We start from the raw sequence: 19,346 nt of genomic DNA, 5'->3' as shown, positions 1-19,346 counted from the left end.
TGTGACTATGCAGTTATACTTCTCTAAAGTAGCATACCAACAGTTTTCAACACACTAGAATTCATACTAGCGTATTTGTACAGTGGCAGCAGTTATGATTGATGATATGCAAAGATCTGATCTGTTGCAAAGAGGATGTAACACAGACCACAAAGGAACTACACACTTCAGCTGTATTGGGCACCACATAATGAAGACCGTACACTGGAGATCCTGAACATTTTCAGCCAATCTTTTTATTCTGGCAGATTTCGCAACTTTCCTTTGCAGAAATATTCTGCCCTTGAAAGATAACATATCTAGCAACAGCCTACAACAAAGTACCTACAAATCTCTGGTTGCATACCATGGCCACCTTCCCCTGCCATCATTATAGATCTAAACACAAAATTATTAAAGCTTTCTTGAATCTGCTCGCATCACTATTTATTCCACATGCTGTGAGACTGAACGATGCACAGCATTTTCAAACGTGTAATGCTGAAATGCGGAGGATTATTAATACTTGAATTCACTGCTATTATTAGGTACCTCTGGAAAAGATACACTTGTTTACACCACTTTCAGTTGGTCATGTTAAAATATATAGCATCATTAAATTGTGTGTGTTGGGTTTTGCGAAGGTGGAGAAGAGCACTAGCATTATAGTTGTTTTGTTTAATTGCTTATGTGATATTCAAAATATAAGAGCTGGGGGGGGAGAAAAAGCTGATTTCTCAATATTGACGTTTAATGCATAGTCCATAATCATATTTCTAGGTACTTTAACTGGACTACAGTCATTTAGTATATTAGTGTAGTCTGTATGCCTATGTCCTCGCATATGGGCATTTTAATCTACTAATTTTCCTTTATGAATCAGGAACAATTCTAACCTCTACTTAAAAACAAGTAAAGACTTAAAGCTCTCAGAATGTAATAATATGGCCCTGTGTGCTGGTAAATGAGAGAGTTACTACAGTCCCATAGAAAATATGACACCATTCTCTAGAGCAATGTCATCCAATGAAGCTTCCTTTCACTGCATCTTAATCGTAGTCATCAAACAAGTCTCAAGTAGAATCTACTACACATTGCAGGACACAGGTTGAGTCTGCTACACAATATCACATTAAAAAAAAAAGTTTAAATAAGGACAAAAAAATCTACCTGGTAGGGTAGCTGGCTTCATATAATACAGCCATTACTTTTGGAAAATTCTGAACAAATGCATAGCCACACCTTTTTTTCTTTTTTTCTTAAAATAATTGTGAGCTACGACTTAATATTCCGTTTTTATCTTTTGGAAAAGAAAGATTAGTAAGCCTCTTGACCCATGATTTCATACTTTTAGAATAGATAAAATAGTCATAGTAGACTGATACACGAGCCTAGCTCCTCTCTCAAACACACGAGCAAGCTTCCAGACCAACTTCTGGGAATGACAGCTTTCCTTATAGGTGCCAAATGGAAGCTTTAAAGTACTTCTAATGATAAGAAGTTTAATTGTGTTGATTTCTGTTCATAAAGAAGAAGGGCTTCCAGTGCACTACATAATGATAAGAAAAACTACTACAGAAGGAATACAACAACATTCTTAAAATGTTTTGGAGTGCTATAGCATGTGTATGATGCAGTCTAAATGGATCCTATCAAAGCAGTAAGTGTTTTAAATGTTTAACATTTCTGTTCACACTAAGTACTTGCTCCTCTAGATAGCATATTTTCACAGACTCACAGGATAGCTGAGGTTGGACAGCACCTCTGGAGACTGCCTAGTCCAATCCCTTGGCTCAGAGCAGGGTAAACAAGCAGATTGCTAAGGGTCATGTCCAGTTGGGTTTTGAGTATCTGCAAGGATGGAGATATACAAGCTACACAAGTTCTGAGTGCAACCTGTTCCACTGTTTGACCATCCTTGCGAAAAAGTTTTTTTATTATATTTAAATTGAATTTTCTGTATTTCAATTTGTGACCATTTCCTTTCTGTGACTACCCCTGAGAAGAGCCTGGCTCCATCTTCTTCATTGCCCCCATCAGGTATTTATACACATTGATAACATTTGCCCTGAGCCTTCTCTTCTCAAGAAGTCCCAGCTCTCTTGGCCTCTCCTTGTACAACAGATGCTCCAGTCCCTCAGTTATCTTTGTGGTCTTTTGCTGGATTCATTCCAATATGTCCATGCTTTTCTGGTACTAGGGAGACCAGAACTGGACACAGTACTCAAGATGCGGTTTCACCAGTGCTGCCCTGAATCTGAAATTGCCAAGCTTTAAATATTACTTTATCTGAAATTCTTCATCCTCCTTTCAGTTGTTAGAGATAAAAGCAACACAGCTTCACCATTTTTCATACGCAGATTATCAGCAACTCAAGTGCTTAGAACTAAACTATTTTTTACCTTCTAAACACATACAAAAGCGAATTTTATCCTAATCCTTTGAACCAAAACACAGACTAATTGACGAGTGGGCAAATGAGCCAGCTATCTACAGATCCTCCAAGGGTAAGGAGGATTTAACCACAACACTAAATCAGAAAACCCAAAGTCACATTTCTCTAATCTGGTCAATTATACCAGTTACTGTTTAGAGATACCTAATAAAATAACAGACTGACTTCTTTTATTGGAGCTTAATAAAGAATTCTTCCTAAAAGAGAAAGAAAGAAACAACACAAAGCATATAAAAATCATAAGTGAGTCTGAAAATGGACATGAGATTGTCTTAATCATAACATTTTATTAGAAATATTGGCAGGGGATTTGTGACTTTTGGCTTTTAGGACTCATGTTTTCAAATTTGTAATATCAAGGAAGGCTGTAAACCTAACTTAAAAATTAGATACTCTTACAGTTGTGTCTTCTTAGAGCTGAAGCTTTAAGAAAAAACAACAAACACAGGTATCTCAAAACACATAAAATTAGTTAGACACACTGGAAAACTTAACATGATATAGAACACTGTTACTGAAAGAAAGGTCAAGTTGCAATAGCAATAGTTTTCAACTTACATTTGAGCGTTTCTCCAGCATAAGGGATATGTAGCTTAAACCGATCACAGCTAGGTCCAGGGGTCAAGGATGTACAGCTAAAAATGAACATAAGAAAATGTGCTAAGAAGTTACAGATGGTAGCAGATGCTAACATTATTCTACAGGGTACAAATGACATAGTAAAGATGTTGTGAATACCACAAATACTCATCCTTATGATTCTGGGAAAGAAGAAAAGGTGGGAAAGATGCAGTAGGCCCATTCTCTTTGGATCAGCAGTTCTCACAACAGTATGAGAAACTTTAGGATCTGTGCCAACAACCTTCTTTCCCATTTTAACACAGAAAATATACCTATAAAATGTCCTGGTTTGAGAGACTTATTAGAATAATATCAATTAGTCAGTCAAAGCCATCAAATTCTCTACTTTGTATATAATTTTGCAGCTCACAACTCTATACCTATGCCACTGTAACATGGTTACATGCTCCCTAGCCCTGCCATCCAGATACCTGGGATGAATCTTAGTTTTAACACATCAACATTCAGACATTCCTACCTATTTTAACCTTAAATTTTTCCCTTGTGGAAAAGTCTCACAGTAAGCCTTCAGGTGAGAAAGTTTCAGAATGAGGTATTTGATGCTATGACAACTGAGCATGTAAGTTCATGACCTGTGATCATTTCATATCTCCTGTTTATCTGGAACACTGCAACGGCAGTTTGGTCTCACAGTGATGAGCAAGCATTTTATGAACACAAAAGTCACTGAAAAAACTGTTTAGTGTCTAGGCCAGAGATGATCAACTTTTTCACACTTTTTAAGTCACGTACCAAAATCTTTGCATGACACAGAACCAAATATCTCAGCTACAAAAGGAGAAACAGCAACACAAATTGTTTCACTGGCAGGAACGGTCCCTGGAGCTCTCACCACTGTGGGCTGGTGGGTGTATGACAGGTCTCAGCAGCAAAAACACTGGAAGCCCTTAGCTCATTGCTTTCCATATCTAGGGATCCTGATAACCCAGAAGTCTTCTTGCCAGCCTAATATCATTGAGAATTGTTTATAGCCCCAGCACAAGAGCTACGCTTGTTGCAAGCCACTTAAAGCTCAAAGCTAAAGACTGGCCAACTCTAGACAAAAAAAAACAGTGAAAAGAAGGTAGACAAAGGTAAAATAACTTGCCTAAGCTCATATATCAGATGACTGGTAGAGCTCTAATACAAACCACTGACAATATAATGAAACAAAAGACATGTTTACTGGGCCATACACACAGTCAAAAGCAAAAAGATGGGTAGGCCAGAAAGTACAAAAATTCCGATCCCACCTTATCAGATACAACACAGTAACTCCTGCAGCTTTATCTGTCTTACTGCAGAAGAGGCATCAGGGCAAACAGGGCAACGTTAACTCTCACTAACATACTCAAAATGCTTCAAAGAGCCATTTTTCTCAGATGCTGGCTCTACAGTCTCTTTTCTCTTTACACCTGCAAGTTAAGGAAACCGCGTGCACCAGCTTCAGATTGTTTTATTCAGTGAGCTACATTTACTATTAATCAAATTTGTGCCCACACGTAGCTTCATCAAAAAGCAGCAGTCACAGAACTACAGATCAATTAACTCAAATGAAGTTTCCACAAAAATACCAGAAAACCACTTGTGTGCACCTAGAATCTGACAGAGATACAATTAACAGCCTACACTGATTCAACAAGAATACACTACTTTTTTCCAGTATCATTACAGAAATTAGGTAACTGTCCTTGCAAATAAAAGGGAAGCAACAGATGTCCTATCATCACTTTAGAAAGGTTTTTGTTTTGCATGGTGCTCTCACAAGACATGCAATCTGTAGAAACATAATTTAGATACAACTACTATCAGATGTGTGCAGAGCTGACTGGAAAGTAAGTTTCAGAAAAGATTAGTTCTCATCTTGCTTCATCCAGGAAGAACACACTGACTGGGTTTTCTTCTGGTAGACTACTACTTCACATTTCATTGAAAGACTGATGGTGGAAAAGAGATGATGTTTATTAAACCTGCCAACGATGCCAACATGAAAGTGAACGCAGCATGCTGGACGACAGGATCAGAGCTGAAAAATGTTTTTATTTAATGGTCTGGACTACTTCTTTTTGAATGATATCTAGGTAGGGCTTAGCAAGAACAGTAAGCATCAGAACCCTCGCTGGGAGTAAAATCAGTTTGAGAATATGAAAGACTCGAGCTCCAGTGCAACAGAAACAAGAGAATATAATTTATGCAAAGATGGGGTTTTTTTAGTAGGCGACAACAGCAAAACAGGAGTGCCCACTGTTAGGGTGTTTTAATGGCTGTGGATGAATTTAACAGCTATAGGTATGAAAGTATTATTATCTACTTTCAACTCATTTCTAAGGCTTACATCACATATCAGGCCAATTCTAGGAAGCATACAAAAAAAAGGCAACACAAAAAAAAATCCTTTGCAAGTTCCAAAATATCTCTGCAACATCAGTTAATATTTAATGGAAGTTTCTCTCAAAGTATCACAGGTCACAGTCTGAGGCACATTTTTCAAATACCATCAAAATAACATTATTGTTAGCTTTTCAACAGACACAAAAATTTCTGATCTTGCAGACACCCTATAATCTTTTCTTTTAGCACAATGGGCCATTTGGAAATACTTAGGGAAAGTATAATATTCTTTAACATTAAAAGAAAAGCCTGATTTAATGGTAAATGTCCCTAAAAGGAATACTAAGTATTTTCCCTAGATTATTATACTCCACTAGAGATGTTTTTAATTTTATTGGTCTAGAAGTGATGGAAAGTGACAGTATTCACAGCCTTTTTTTTTTTTTTTTTTTTTGCCAAATTACTCTGGCTAGGCTGCGCAAGAGACTTCAATAACCGCAATAGGCTGAGCAACCAAGCAAAAATCTTACATACGCCCATTTGAAAGGAGACAGTTACTTTTTAGTATAAATAGTAAAAGAACAAAACTCCTAAGGCAAATCAAAACTTTGGTAAATCTAGCAGTCTCTGTGTGACCTTATTTCAACAGAAAGGCACAGATAATGGCCTGGCTATGGACATCTTCTCCTGCTTGAATTTCCTCAACACATAGAACCGCTCATAATTACAAATGTGCCTAACCATGAAGCTTGGCCTCTATCCTCTCCAAAATGTAAGATTTAATATTTGCTGATCCTTTTACTTAACATGGTCCACACGAAAGCCACGCTGAAAATGAATGACTTGTAACAAGGTCTTTTAAAGATCATTTGTTGTCCTGTCTTCACAGGGAATTTAAAGAACTAATATCTGGTGTTGAAAATTAATTTCAGAAGTTGATTCCATCTCATGATGAATAGATGTGCTATCTCCCTCTTTATTCACGGAAAAATATTACACCGGTTTGCATATCTTCATCTAAATAGTCAATATTTTACATAGGAAAGCCATGGAAGCAAGAATTAATGCTCTGATTCTCAGAGCAGTGATATGAATTAGTCTTCATAAGATGATTAATGCTATACCACAAGGTCTCCCACAATGGTTTCCCTATTAAAATATCACAGAATCATCAACTTGACAAGTTTCAGGGACAAAGGAATATGCTTGAATGTATCACTTAAAACCATGCTGCCCTATTCAAAGGAGCTGTGCTGAGAAATATAGCTGGAATCTAGTAGATGGAATCAAATATATAAGAAACTGTATCTGCTGAGAAAGAGAAGAGTTTGTATTCAGCTTTTAGCTAAGTTCCTTGAGCAAACAGAGCAGATGAAACTTGAGTTAAGATACATTACATCCTTATAAAATACATATTCCAAGTAGCAGACAAGTAGAACATTCCTTTGTTGAGTGAGTGATGCATCTTGCAGTTGGGATTGTCTGTGACCTGTTGGGAAAAGGTTTCTTTCACAGTAAATAAAACATACATAAACTAAACCAGTTCTTATTCAAAGAAAAAGTTACTGTCGGCACCAGATGCTTAGTTAGAAGTGCTCAGAATTTTTTACCAGCCACAAAAGGAAACAGGAAACATTATCCAAGAGAAAAAAGTAGGTGGGAGGGGAGATATAAAAACAAATAAATAAATCAGAAAAGTCACTCAGTTTTACTGCTCAGAACATGGCATCAGCCTATAATGATAGGTATAGCAGAAGGTATTTTTCTGCGCAATAATACTTCTTCCCAGAGTATTCTAAAAGCATCTAGAAAGGCAGTTCTAGTTGAACTTACCATTAAGGTTTGCTCTTATACCAATGTATTTCTAATTGACTCTATTTATAATTTTCTCTTTTGTTGAAGCTAAAAAAAAAAAAAAAATTATTCCCCTTCCTTCTGAGCCACTTTGATATTTTACAGGATTGAAGCCATGATGATAAGGATGACTGTGACAGCCCTAGATTTCAACATAGTCTTCCACAACCATCACTTGACAGCATTCCCAAGACAAGCAGTTTTAAATTATTTGGGCTCTGGTAAAATTTTATCCAAAAATAAGTTCTGTGCCAGCTGAAGGGGTCAGAATGAAAAAAGAGCTCAACTGTTTACCACCTTAATCCTTAAAGTCTAGAGATGAGTGGTTATTCTAGCCAAAGAATTAAAGAAAAACAAACAAACAAACAAAAGCCACCAACACTCCCCCAAACCCACCGCTTTATATCCCAAAATTCCAGTTTGAGGCTCATTTTTTATACCACTCCTAAAAATCTGCTGCTTAGAACCATATAAATCCATAGCAAACATCCAGAAATGCCAACAGAAGTGCAACAGCTCTACTGAAAAATATACAATCTCCTTTTTTATTTATTCTTTTTTAACTGGTGGTAAAGGTGTATGCCCCAATATTCATGTCAGATTTATTTGACTACTATCAAATGTCTTGATTAAAAAAGGTATGCACTGTGTTTAGTCATTCAACTCTTTCTTAGATCATACAGAATCTTTACCACCTTTTCTATCTGAAGACAAATCATCAGTGAATTTTACTGTACAATAGCAAAGACAAATTAGACTAAGAATTTTAGTCACTATGATTTCAGGAACTTAATATTGAGACTGCTTAACCTGAATAGCCAAAGATGCAAAAGCTTCTTTAATCTCATGATGCTTAGGCTGCTACACTTGCTGTTCTTGAGGATCAGTACTTTTTGGATAACAGACAACTTTTTTTGTTCACCAGGCTGTTGAAGTAAAAGCCAAGAAAGCTTCACGCGACATTAGAGATACCCTGATGGAGAACACTGCTAGAAAACAACAAACACACACACAAATAAAAAGAGCAACACCACAAAGGAATTTCTGACCACTGGCTGTATTCCCAACCCTTCCCAGCTCTAATATACCTAGTATATGTTTCTAATTGCTCCTATGTATGTCATATGAAGATACTGTTACTAAAAAAGGAGGTCAAGTTCCTTTCATAATACAAGAGGCTAAAGAAGAAAATTAGTATTATTTTAGTAATGATGAGACACGATTCAGTCAGGGGTTTAGACGCTGAAGGTTTAGTCAGCAAGAGTCAAATATAATTCAGAGGCAAAGACAGGTAAATCCCTTGTTACTAATAAGAAGCAGCAAACTCAAAACTCCCCCCAAAACTCTTATTGTGGCATTTGCTAAGAAAAACACCTTAATGTTAAACTCAAGGAGAACAGCCTTTGTCGATGCCTTTAGATTCTTCTTCCCTCCCATTTTTGTAGATGGAAATCTGTTCCAGTGTTCCTTGAAGACACAATATTTCATCCCATTTAATTAAGAATTAATTGCAGAATTCACAACAGATGGGTAAGTCATCTACAGAGGCATTAAGAATAATTAAAGTGTATGGAGGGGGGAGGAGAATGCAAGGAAGGCCAGCAGGTGACAGGTTTTTTGCAAGGATCAGGAAATAGAAAAATGGTGAAAATCACATTTTAGAGAGCTGACACTAATGGTGAAAACCTATATCATACTGCAGCTCCCTGCAACAGTGCACAAAGCTTTACAGGCTCCCGGAGGCCTGCAAATACACAAGAAGAGTACTGAGCAGCTGCTGCTGAAAACCAACAGATCCAACCAAAATTCTGTCAATCAGGCAAAATTTGCAATGGGAGAGAGAGTCTAGTCAACCAATTTTCATCTTCAGTTCCCCTTCTTTATACAGACATATGTATTACACGTATGAGAGAGAGGGACTTGCACTTAAAAGATAAAGACACACATCACCGCTTTTGGGAAATAAAAATCCAGTTAGAGTGATTGCTTCTTACATACATATTTTAATTAAAATATTAAAATCTGAAAACCAATTCATAAGAATTCCAAAGAACTTTCCAATAGATAAACCCACTGTTTTCATAAAACTCATTTGTACCGTAGCTGGTTTCTTCAAACTTGGTATAAAATTAAACTATACACAAAGACTACTTTTGGTATTGCAATACAGATGATGATATTGGTTTTGAATCCTGTTAGTATGGATGATATTCCATAATTGCAACAGCATTTCAATCCATACTTATCAACAGGGAAACTCCAAGGTGTCTCCAGATATGTCAACTGAATTCCCAACAAAACCTTCATCTACTCTAGGTGCTGATCTTCCTATACGTACATATTTATGTTTTCTTGTATGAATGTCATTGTACTAATTGGAACTTTTAGAAAGGAGTGGGATGCTAGGCAGAACACATACCCTAGGAAACCAACCCCTCACTTTCCTTCTGCACCCATAGACAGATGTGCATTTTTTAAAAAGTACAGTTCAAATAACTATTTAAAAATAAATCAGCTGCCAGCAACCTGCTTTCACTAGAAACACTATACAAAAGCATCGAATGACTACTGTCATTAGTAAAACAAACATAGCAGCTGTATCTTAACAGAAAATGTAGATTTCCTTAAAATCAGTGAGAGTTTGCCAAAGCATATGTTGCAGGTGGGGAGGGCTCTGGGCCTGCTTCTAGGACTGCAAATCTCCTGCACATCTGCTCCAATCTTGTGGCAGGTGTCCTGCAATCTCCCAAAGTACGGCTGTCTCTGCTGGAGGCAGACATTCAGCCCAGCCTCTACGCGGGAAACAGAGGAAGCATGCATATATATATTTTGCAATCATCTCAGAGAACTTCTACATTCAATGAAAGCACATACAAACCCCACATAATTGTAATTTTTTTTTTTTAGCATCACAAACTCCCTGTTTATTTAGCCTAGGAAGGCTGATTTTAGAACAGCTCTTTTCCAGTCACAATAGTAGGATGGGTTGGAAAGGGCCACCACAAAAAGGAATACGAAGACAGAGCTGATAACCAGCACCACATCTAATATGCTTGCAAGTGTACTTGAAATAGCTCTGAAGAACAGATTATCTCAAAAGTTTCCATTCGTAAACTCCCCACAGTTTAGGGTGGGAGCTCATTATTATTGGGTCTCAAGGAGCTAATTATGATCCAAATTAAGAAAAATAATTAACAACTGACAAAGGAACATTTTCAACAAAACATGCTTTACAAACATGCTTTAGCAACATCTTCTATAATCAAACTGATGAACTTTGTAGGCAAGATCTTTTATACATACAGATAATTGCCTGTAACTCCCTTTAAAAAAATACACATGGCGCAAATACTCCCCAAAAGAATAAAATAGAAACAGAAAATGGAACTTTTAATGAAGGACTGATTGAAAAATGAACAGAAACAAGAAAATTGCCATGGGATAACACTCATAACGCACGCTCCAGTAGACTATGTTTTGGTAAATAAACTAGTGAATTCACAGTATCATAAACTACCTTTCTGTCACATGTTCAGGCAAGGAAAAGGCACTACTTCATTATACTGAAGACCAGCTGTACCCCAAATCCCTGGAACTCATAAGCAAAGTTTTAGAAAAGAGGGCGGATGCATCCTTTGGATTTACTTCATCGCCTTCTCCTCCTGTCAGATTCAAAGTCCTGTTTCATATTTTCACAATTGCCATTTGATTATGTATTACTTTGTAATGAGTTAGAACCTAATAATCTCTCATGTTCTACTGTTCACTAATGTGGATTCAATTTCTGAAGAAAGAAAAAAAAAATCAGACAAGGAACGTTTTTGCTTTTAGATTACTCTAAAAGAGAACCATTCTTTGCCAAGTATGAAATTACAGTCTACCACCTGGAGTTTCAGATCCTTTTGGTGTTCACAGAAAGAGCATATTCATACAGAAAGTCACAAAAGCTAAGCTATTATAAACATAAGTTTTAATAAGTCATTGAGCATTGCTCCCAATACCGCCTGTAGTAGCCATAAAGACTCCCGATTTATTTTCCAAGTAATTTATTTCACACCATAGAACTGTTTAGTTTATTGGAAAATGCAATGAATTGGTATCAGGACTAAAAGCATAGTCCATGTTTATATATTTTCCCCCTTTAACTAACTAAACAATATTAGGAGGGGTCCAGTGGCCCTGTGTCTTTTCACATTTTCTTTCAAAGTTTTCTTCTAATTGCAGATTTTTAGAGCTTTCTGGTCATGGATCTCTAATAATTTGATATTCTAATCTTATAAACTCTCAGAAGAAATTTATGTTAATACAAGAACCACAAATTAGGTTCTTTGGATATGAAAGTTAGACAAATCAAGGATCACCACATTTTGAACATAACTCCATAGCTTTCACTTGCACATACATTCAAAAGGGTAACTTCAAATTGTGTATATACATATAAAATACTACAGAACTGGAGACACAGCAGAAAGCCTATGAAAAGATGACACCCGAATAAAAATATCAGTAGTTTTCCTATTTCTAGCATTATTTTAGGTTAATTACAACATTAAAGATATGCAATAGACTAGAAAGACAGGAAGATACCAACCATATACAAAATTACAACAGATCACCCTGTGGAACCGCACCTGCAGAAAACAAGCCCCACATAGCTGCATGTTACATTTTCTCTAGGAAGTCTGGCTCAAGAACCTCTCACCTCTCCTTGTCTTTCTCTAATTTCTCATTCTCACATTAATTCCCACAGTTCACAGCCACCTCAATTGTGCTAATACTGTTTTCAAGGCTACACCATAAAGCATAAAATTAGTCATCACTCTCTCCATGGTCACATCTAACTATACCTAAAGAAAGCACTTCCATGTACCCTCTTCTTGGTGACAGTTCAAAAATCCTCTTCTCCCCTGCAAACACTTGTTCTTGCCCTCACAATCCAGTTCACTCTTTTCTTCCAGCATCACAGTAGGAGCTAGACCTGGTTCATCCCTTAGCAGCCTCGCAGGCACAGAAGAACAAGTAGGACCTCCTGCAAGTGAAAAGAGAGCCCAGTCTACCCAAAGTTCCTATAACTTTGCGTCCCCAACCCATCACAAATGCCTTGATCTGTCTTTATGTCACTTCCAACACCTCACCTACACCCTCAAGTTCTTCTCCCTCCTGCATCTATCTAACAAAACTGAATTTTGCCTATCTGCAACAGATTAAAACTAAAACATCAGAAGTCACATGGAAGATACCACTCAAAATCTCCAAGGAAACGATTTCTTTTAAGTGTCTTCATTGCCTGTAAATGGTCTGCAGTTGGCCTGAAATCATATCACCTTTATAGCGTTTAAATTAAGGCTTATGACTAAGATTTATGGCAGCCTGAAAAACAGGACAGATAGTATATAATAGATATCTATTACTAACAGATATCTATTAGTTCAAAAAATTCTCATTACAGAAGAATTCTTAACAAAGAACAAGAAACATTGTATTACTCCCCCCCAACAAAAAAAAAAACCATGGCTGAAGTGCACAACAAATTCTAAACCAACATTCTAGAAGAGGTAGACAACAGGGAAAGAAATAATGTAAAGTGGGAGACATTTTGAAAGGTCACTGGTAACCCTAACTATAAACAACAACAATCCAAACAAGTTTTTCTGTTGAACAAAGAACTGACCATCCAAAACAGAGCAACAGGTCCTCTGTCACATTTTTGGTTTAAAAATATTATTTCAGTGATGCATAGGAATCTGACTTTTCTCAGGAAAATATAATTTTAGAGGGTTTTATATTTGGCTTTTTTGGTCTCTTCTCCATAATGGAATTCTCCAATTTCCTTTAATTAACTCAATTTCATTTGGATTCTTTTATCTCGCAATAAAAAAAATACTCAGTCCTAGTGTTCTAATTTTATTCTTTCAGCCATATACCACAGATTACAAAGAAGAGAACCTGTGGCCTACACTGCAGAGTGGTTTGCCTCAGACATACCAATTCCCTTATCTCAGGAAAGACAAAATAAATATGTTCCGTTTTATCAACTTTACTTTTCTACGGATCACTTAGGAGGTTTACCTCAAGGACTGAAGTCAGTATCTTCAATAAAAATATCAATTTCAAGAGAAAACAAAACTCTGTTCACTTATACATACAGCTCTAAGTATTCTCTTCAGATGCTCACTTCCAGTTAGATAACAGTTGCTTCAAGGTATGTCTATACTGTACAGTGCAGTGCCAAGGAAATGCCTAAGCAAAATATATCAAGAAACAGATTAAAATAGCTCAGGCATAGCACAGCATTGGTGTGGTTATTCTGTTTCCAGTTGAATTTGAGGTATTAAACCTATACTGCAAATTCAGCGCCGGACAGTTACCCAAACGGTCAGAAAAATTCATTTCTCCACTGGTCAGAAGAAAGAGCACCATGACTGATGGTTCAAGAGATCCCAAAGCATTTATAAGGGTGCATTTAAAAGGGCAGCAATAGAGAGATGTCAACCGAAGTGCCAACAAAAGAGACACTTATGACAATGAAACTTCCCTTTGAAAATTTTTACACAGGCTTACATAGTGATCAATACATTATAAGAAAAGGCCTGTACAGTTTTCCATTTCCCACACTATTAGAGAACGACTGTGTAGTTACAAAATAGCATACAGATTCCATTTTCAGAAGTTATTGGTTTACTTCCTTTATTATCACTGACTCACAGAAGTAGTTTACAGAAGTATTCCCATTGATTTCTGCTGGCTGTAATATAAACGTGGCAGAATCAGATCTTCAACACTGTTGCATACTGGTCTGTCAAGATCGAGCCTCTGATCATCTCCTATGCTTTTAAAGTCCCTAAACTCATCAGACAATGACTGTAACAAACAGGCTAAAACAGAAAATCATAATCTATTGCTTCAGCTTATTACAGGTGCACATTAGCTATTTAATGTTATGCCATGTATGTGTATATGCATATGAGAGAGTCAGGCATACATGAAGTGTAATTGCATATGTAAGGATGGAAGAATTCACCGACCAGCTATCCAGGAATATAGTCTTCTCTACTCAGCAGAAGAATAAAAAAATTAAAAGCCAGTTGTTCTCAGCTTCTGGTGAAATGTAACATGCATCCAAGATCCATGGTATGATAGAGATCTGTCCAGCTTACATTAAACAAACACTGCATCTGTGTGATGCAAGGGCTTGGAAAAGGGGGATAAATTGGACGAGGTACCCAATTATTAGATTTTTAGCTATCTTTACAACAAAAAATAAAGTCTTAGGCACTTTTTCTCCTGCAGTGATGCACAACGCAAAGAAATAAGACAGACAACTGTTACAATAGCAGAAAGTCCTGGTCAGAGACCTACAATATATTAACGTAAGCCCTGGCTTTCAAGAAATGTTCAATGAGTTACCAAGGTACAGATAGTCAAAACATACATTTAAATACCTTGCTGAGGTACAACCTTCCAACTGTACTTGGCATATATATTAGTATTACAGCACATGAAGCTCTCTTTAAACAAATTGGAAAAGAAACAGTTGTCACCTGTATCAAATAGTTTCTTCTCATTTTTATTAAAGCATAAAACTGGTAGACATTACATTCAGTTTTTTCAAGGTCAGACAAGAGGAAGTCACTCTCTGTCCCAGTCTAAAAATACCAGCAAAGACATACTGTGCAATATTTAAATTGAACAAATCTTAGGAAAACGTATGTAGTCTTTCAAACTAGAGCCCGTTACCGCAATTATTGAATACTACCTTAACTTTTTAAAATCCGTTCTTTACTCACAGCACTTGAAATTGACAAATACACACTTTTTTTCTGAACAACTTCAAGCACCTTATTTAAAATTGGTGTAAAAAAAAGCCAAACTGTGTGGAGAATATTTACAAAACTATTACCAAATGTATGCACTACACTTAGACCTTTATCAGACAGACGTTTTGCCTTTGTTTCTTCAACATTCAGAAACAAATGCAGAAGAGAGCAATCTTGGAGACAGTCAGTCTTTTTGGACCAGCACAGAAAAATTGCTCTTTGAAGTTCCAAGTGCTGCTCCACAGCGACAACTCTCTCGCATTGCCCCATCAGAGCTTCAGCCTGCTAAATTTTGCTTGAGTGACAAGCTACTAGTAGTAAGGTTCTTTGTAGTGAAGAAATATATTTTTTATCAGAAACTGGAATGAAACGACCTACTCTCTGCAAAAGTAATAGTTTATGACTTATCCAATATAGCAGTAAAGGGCTCATAAGACCATACGTCTCCTAGAAACTGCCACATCCTTTCAAGTATACGTTTTTCTCGGAATATAATTATTTTTTAAAACAGTTTTTCATACTAATTTGTTCAGAAGAGTCAGGCTAATTAAACTTCATACATAAACAAAATGCATGTTTAAAAACCTACCTATAGATATCAATGTGAAAGACGGAATGCAAACTTTCCTCAAGTAACCGAAGTAAAACCTTTCAATTTAAATTAATCAAAAGCAAAAGATCAAGCAAAAGCTTTAAATAACCGCTACAGTATTGTAATAATATTTCACAGTTAAAAACATTATTTCATGAAATACTCACGTAAAATGCATATTTACTTTAAAAAGGGAAATGCCCAAAAGAAAAGGAAATACCAAAGCATATTGCAGTCTACTTGATAACACAAAAAAGTAAATCATCACTGCTCGCTAGGAAGCAGGGCAATAAAGTTATAAATATCTTATTACAGCTTGATTGTAAATTTGTATGTTAAAACCTACTCCAGATAGTAGGTTTCTATACACTACATTCTTTTGACCATTCTTCATATGGGTTTCTTTCAGGAACATAACTAATTGTAAACGTAGCTCAGTATCAAGCAAAGAGGCAGAAATCAATACTGAATCAGACAGGTGCAAAGAACAAAATCCCAACTTGGTTTACTACAAACCAGTTACATAAAAATCCCACAATTAATCTCCTCATAAATATGGACTAGTATATCCAAACAAGTATGAAATTTAAAGTTTTGTTATGAGTGGATATCTAAAAAAAAATAGAATCTTAATATATGCAGCTTTAAATACCAGTATTCATTTTGAAATTCTGCCTGGTGCAACACATCAAAGTAATTTAAAAAACAAAATAAAGTTTGTTGAGTAAGAATAGGCTTGCAGCATAATTTGAAGCTCAAGCATGGGCCCTGACGAACAGCTGTAGGGAGAAAAAAGTTCTCAAAGGCAATGACCACCACAGATATGTTTTTCACTATTGTAACACACCACAGGAAAAGCAGCAGCCTCTTAAATAATTGGATTCTACATTATACAATAATTAAACACCCGTCACATAGGAAACTGTCCTCTATTTCCAAATCTACCTAATAATCACTTTTCCCTATTCAAGGTCTTTCCCATGATTATATGTATAACTGCTAAGAAAAATGCCTTAGCTACAATTCAGTTGGTTATGAGTAGATTTTAATATCTAATTAAGATGGGTCATTATTTCAAAGAGACACCACTGGAGATTAACTGAATGATACAATATATGGCATTGACTCAATTGGCAGCAGTATTTTCTTTGAGTCTAGAACAAGGTAATATTCTACGCAAGAGTTAAAATGCTTTGATCCACTCTGTCATCTCAAAGCATGTCTTTTATTAATGCAACAGAGATGCTTGCCAGGGTTTTCTTATCACCAGAATCTTATCACCAGCACCTGCTAAAGGTGCTATATTTCAGGTGTGACCTAACACTCAGGTTCTATTTTTGGTCACTGTGGAGCCCTTTTTACAAGAAAGAAGGTAATAGCTCTGCAGACTTGGCCACCTAACTTTTTATTACTATTTCTATTGAAGAGTTTCCTTCTTTCCTGTCATGCCATATTGCTGAGCTCAGTTCAGGGGTACTCACATTTCTTTACTCACTCTGCATCAGCAGTGGCCATATAATTCCTATAAATAGGACTTGATCCTGAAGGTCCTACTCATAGATGTAAATGTATGTAACTGATGAGACTGGTACTGTCTAATAAGTCTGTAGAACACACAAACATTATGGAACTGCAACATATTATTATAAAACATTTACATACTCCAAGCCTGCAAAACAATAGGATTTCCTTACTATGACATATTTCCCTCCCACACTTGCAAGCAAAGCAAATTAACATATCAGCATACTTCATACTTTTAATCTAACATCAGCTCTTTAATAGAGTTTATAAAACACAAAACTAAGTAGTCAATCTTAGCAATAAGTTAGAACAAGTGCAAAACAAGTTCCTTGCTAAAACCGTCTGACATATGGATTGACTTTTCAAATAATTAAAGGCTTAATATGTTTGCCATTTACAAATCAAAATCAACTGACAAGATAGGCTATAAACCTGGAATTTGATCTTGCACTGGTGAAATAAAAGGGAAATTCCTTCCACTTTTGAGTTGAGAATGTCAAAACCAAAGCTCTGAATGGGCAACGCCTTGGAGATATTACTGTGTCCAGTATGTTACCATCATTCCCTGTTAACCACAGCTCCAGTTTCTAAAACCTAAGAAATGAGAATGGATGGATCTTCAGTTTGTACATTTTGTTTTGTTATACATTGTAAAGCAGTGGTTCGTCAGGGAAGCGAAGTTACTACAGTAACCCCTAATATTCTATTAGAGTAACAGTGTGGTACATGACAGTGGAGCAGCCATGCAGCTCCTCCCCTTGGACCCAGATGCTTCCAGATGCTTCTGTTTTCAAAGTTAAGGTAATCATCTCAATAGCTATTAAGTATTTTAACATCTTAAAGGTTATACTAAAATTGTGTTTATTTTATTCTTAAAAATCTTCCACGTAATACACCAGTTAAAGCATAAAATATTTGCACAGTCTGTAATAAACTCAAGCTAGGATATGGAAGAGATGTGTTTACAGCCCCTTTCATGTGTCAATAAACGTACAATCACTATTCAAAAGCAAAGTTTCTGAACTGATAGTACTTATGAACGGTGATATTCATTTGAGATCAAGAACTGCTTTCTATTTAACTTCAAACATTTAATCTAGTACCTCTTCCTCACCTTCCTGTTCCACTTTTTAAGTTTAAAGCCTGATTCAGCCCCATTGAAATTGAAGGGAGTTTTGCAATTCATGTCCTGAACCTCATCCCTATTACTCTAACAACTGTTCTCATTTTCTTCCCTTTTATGTCCAACCCCTATGTCCTTATACTTCTGTTTCTTCATGTGGGTATCGCCTCTGCCTGCTATTTCCTCTGCATTGTTATTTCTCTCTTTAAAAAGCTTAACGAAAGTGAAAGTATACAGGGGTTTGAATAATCTCGTGATGTGAGGATAGAGGAGGAGAGTAGACCAATGGTGTTCAATCAATTTTTGGACTCTCAGAGCCCTGCAAAGTTTTCCGTTAGAGGCAGTGTCCAGCAACAAATTTAAATCAACTGGCAATATGGTGGGTTGGCGATTTTGTTATTAATCAACTGACATGGGCCTCTCAAAAACAGTCTGTGGAGCCCAAAGGCTCCTATATCAAAGGTTAAAGACCACTGACCTAGATCTTGAGTTACGGAAGGCACTTCTCTGTGGTAATTCTGTGATGCACCCATCTTATGTTAAGTACCTTTACACTGTTTACCTGTTTAGCAACATCATAAAGCACTAAATCACAAGGAACTTTGTATTTCCACACTGATGCTTAAATTAAAAATTTTCTATTATAAATAAGCTAACAAGGATTTATTTGTAACAAACAACAAAAATCTTTCCTAAAAACCCACATGCATGAGATTTACATTTCAAAGAAATTTCAAGCAATTGCTAATAAACCTGTTTAGAATAATGCTTTTAAGAAAGTTATTTGTACGAAAAAAACCACCTTATAAAATGATTCTCAACTAAATGCAGAATCTTGATTATCCCAACTCCAGCTCCTAATAACCTCAAGCCATAAAAAAGCCTCAACATAAAGAATGAGGTTCATTTCTATGTTCCAGAACAAGAAAAGAAAATATTGCTAGCACTTGCATATAGCTGAACCTATGCCTTTAAACAAGATATGGGACAACATCTGTCAGGGGCTGTACTTGTGTTGTAGTCTCCATTTTCAACACAGTTACTATACAA

General features: G+C 36.3%; 1 protein-coding gene across 2 annotated transcripts in view; it reads right to left on the bottom strand.

Moving 5' to 3' along the window:
• The window catches only part of BABAM2 (BRISC and BRCA1 A complex member 2), a 177,945-nt gene that overhangs the window by 153,317 nt on the left and 5,282 nt on the right, over positions 1 to 19,346 (bottom strand). For both annotated transcript variants that reach the window (XM_075496226.1, XM_075496227.1), the window contains one exon: positions 2,993 to 3,069. In XM_075496226.1, coding sequence (XP_075352341.1) covers positions 2,993 to 3,069 — 77 coding nt within the window. The remainder of the gene's footprint in view (positions 1 to 2,992; positions 3,070 to 19,346) is intronic.

This window comes from Mycteria americana, chromosome 3 (assembly GCF_035582795.1).
Source record: "Mycteria americana isolate JAX WOST 10 ecotype Jacksonville Zoo and Gardens chromosome 3, USCA_MyAme_1.0, whole genome shotgun sequence".
In the NCBI taxonomy this organism is placed as follows: domain Eukaryota; kingdom Metazoa; phylum Chordata; class Aves; order Ciconiiformes; family Ciconiidae; genus Mycteria; species Mycteria americana.
The sequence above is the reverse complement of the archived record's forward strand: the minus strand, read 5'-3'. Positions and strand labels throughout refer to the sequence as shown.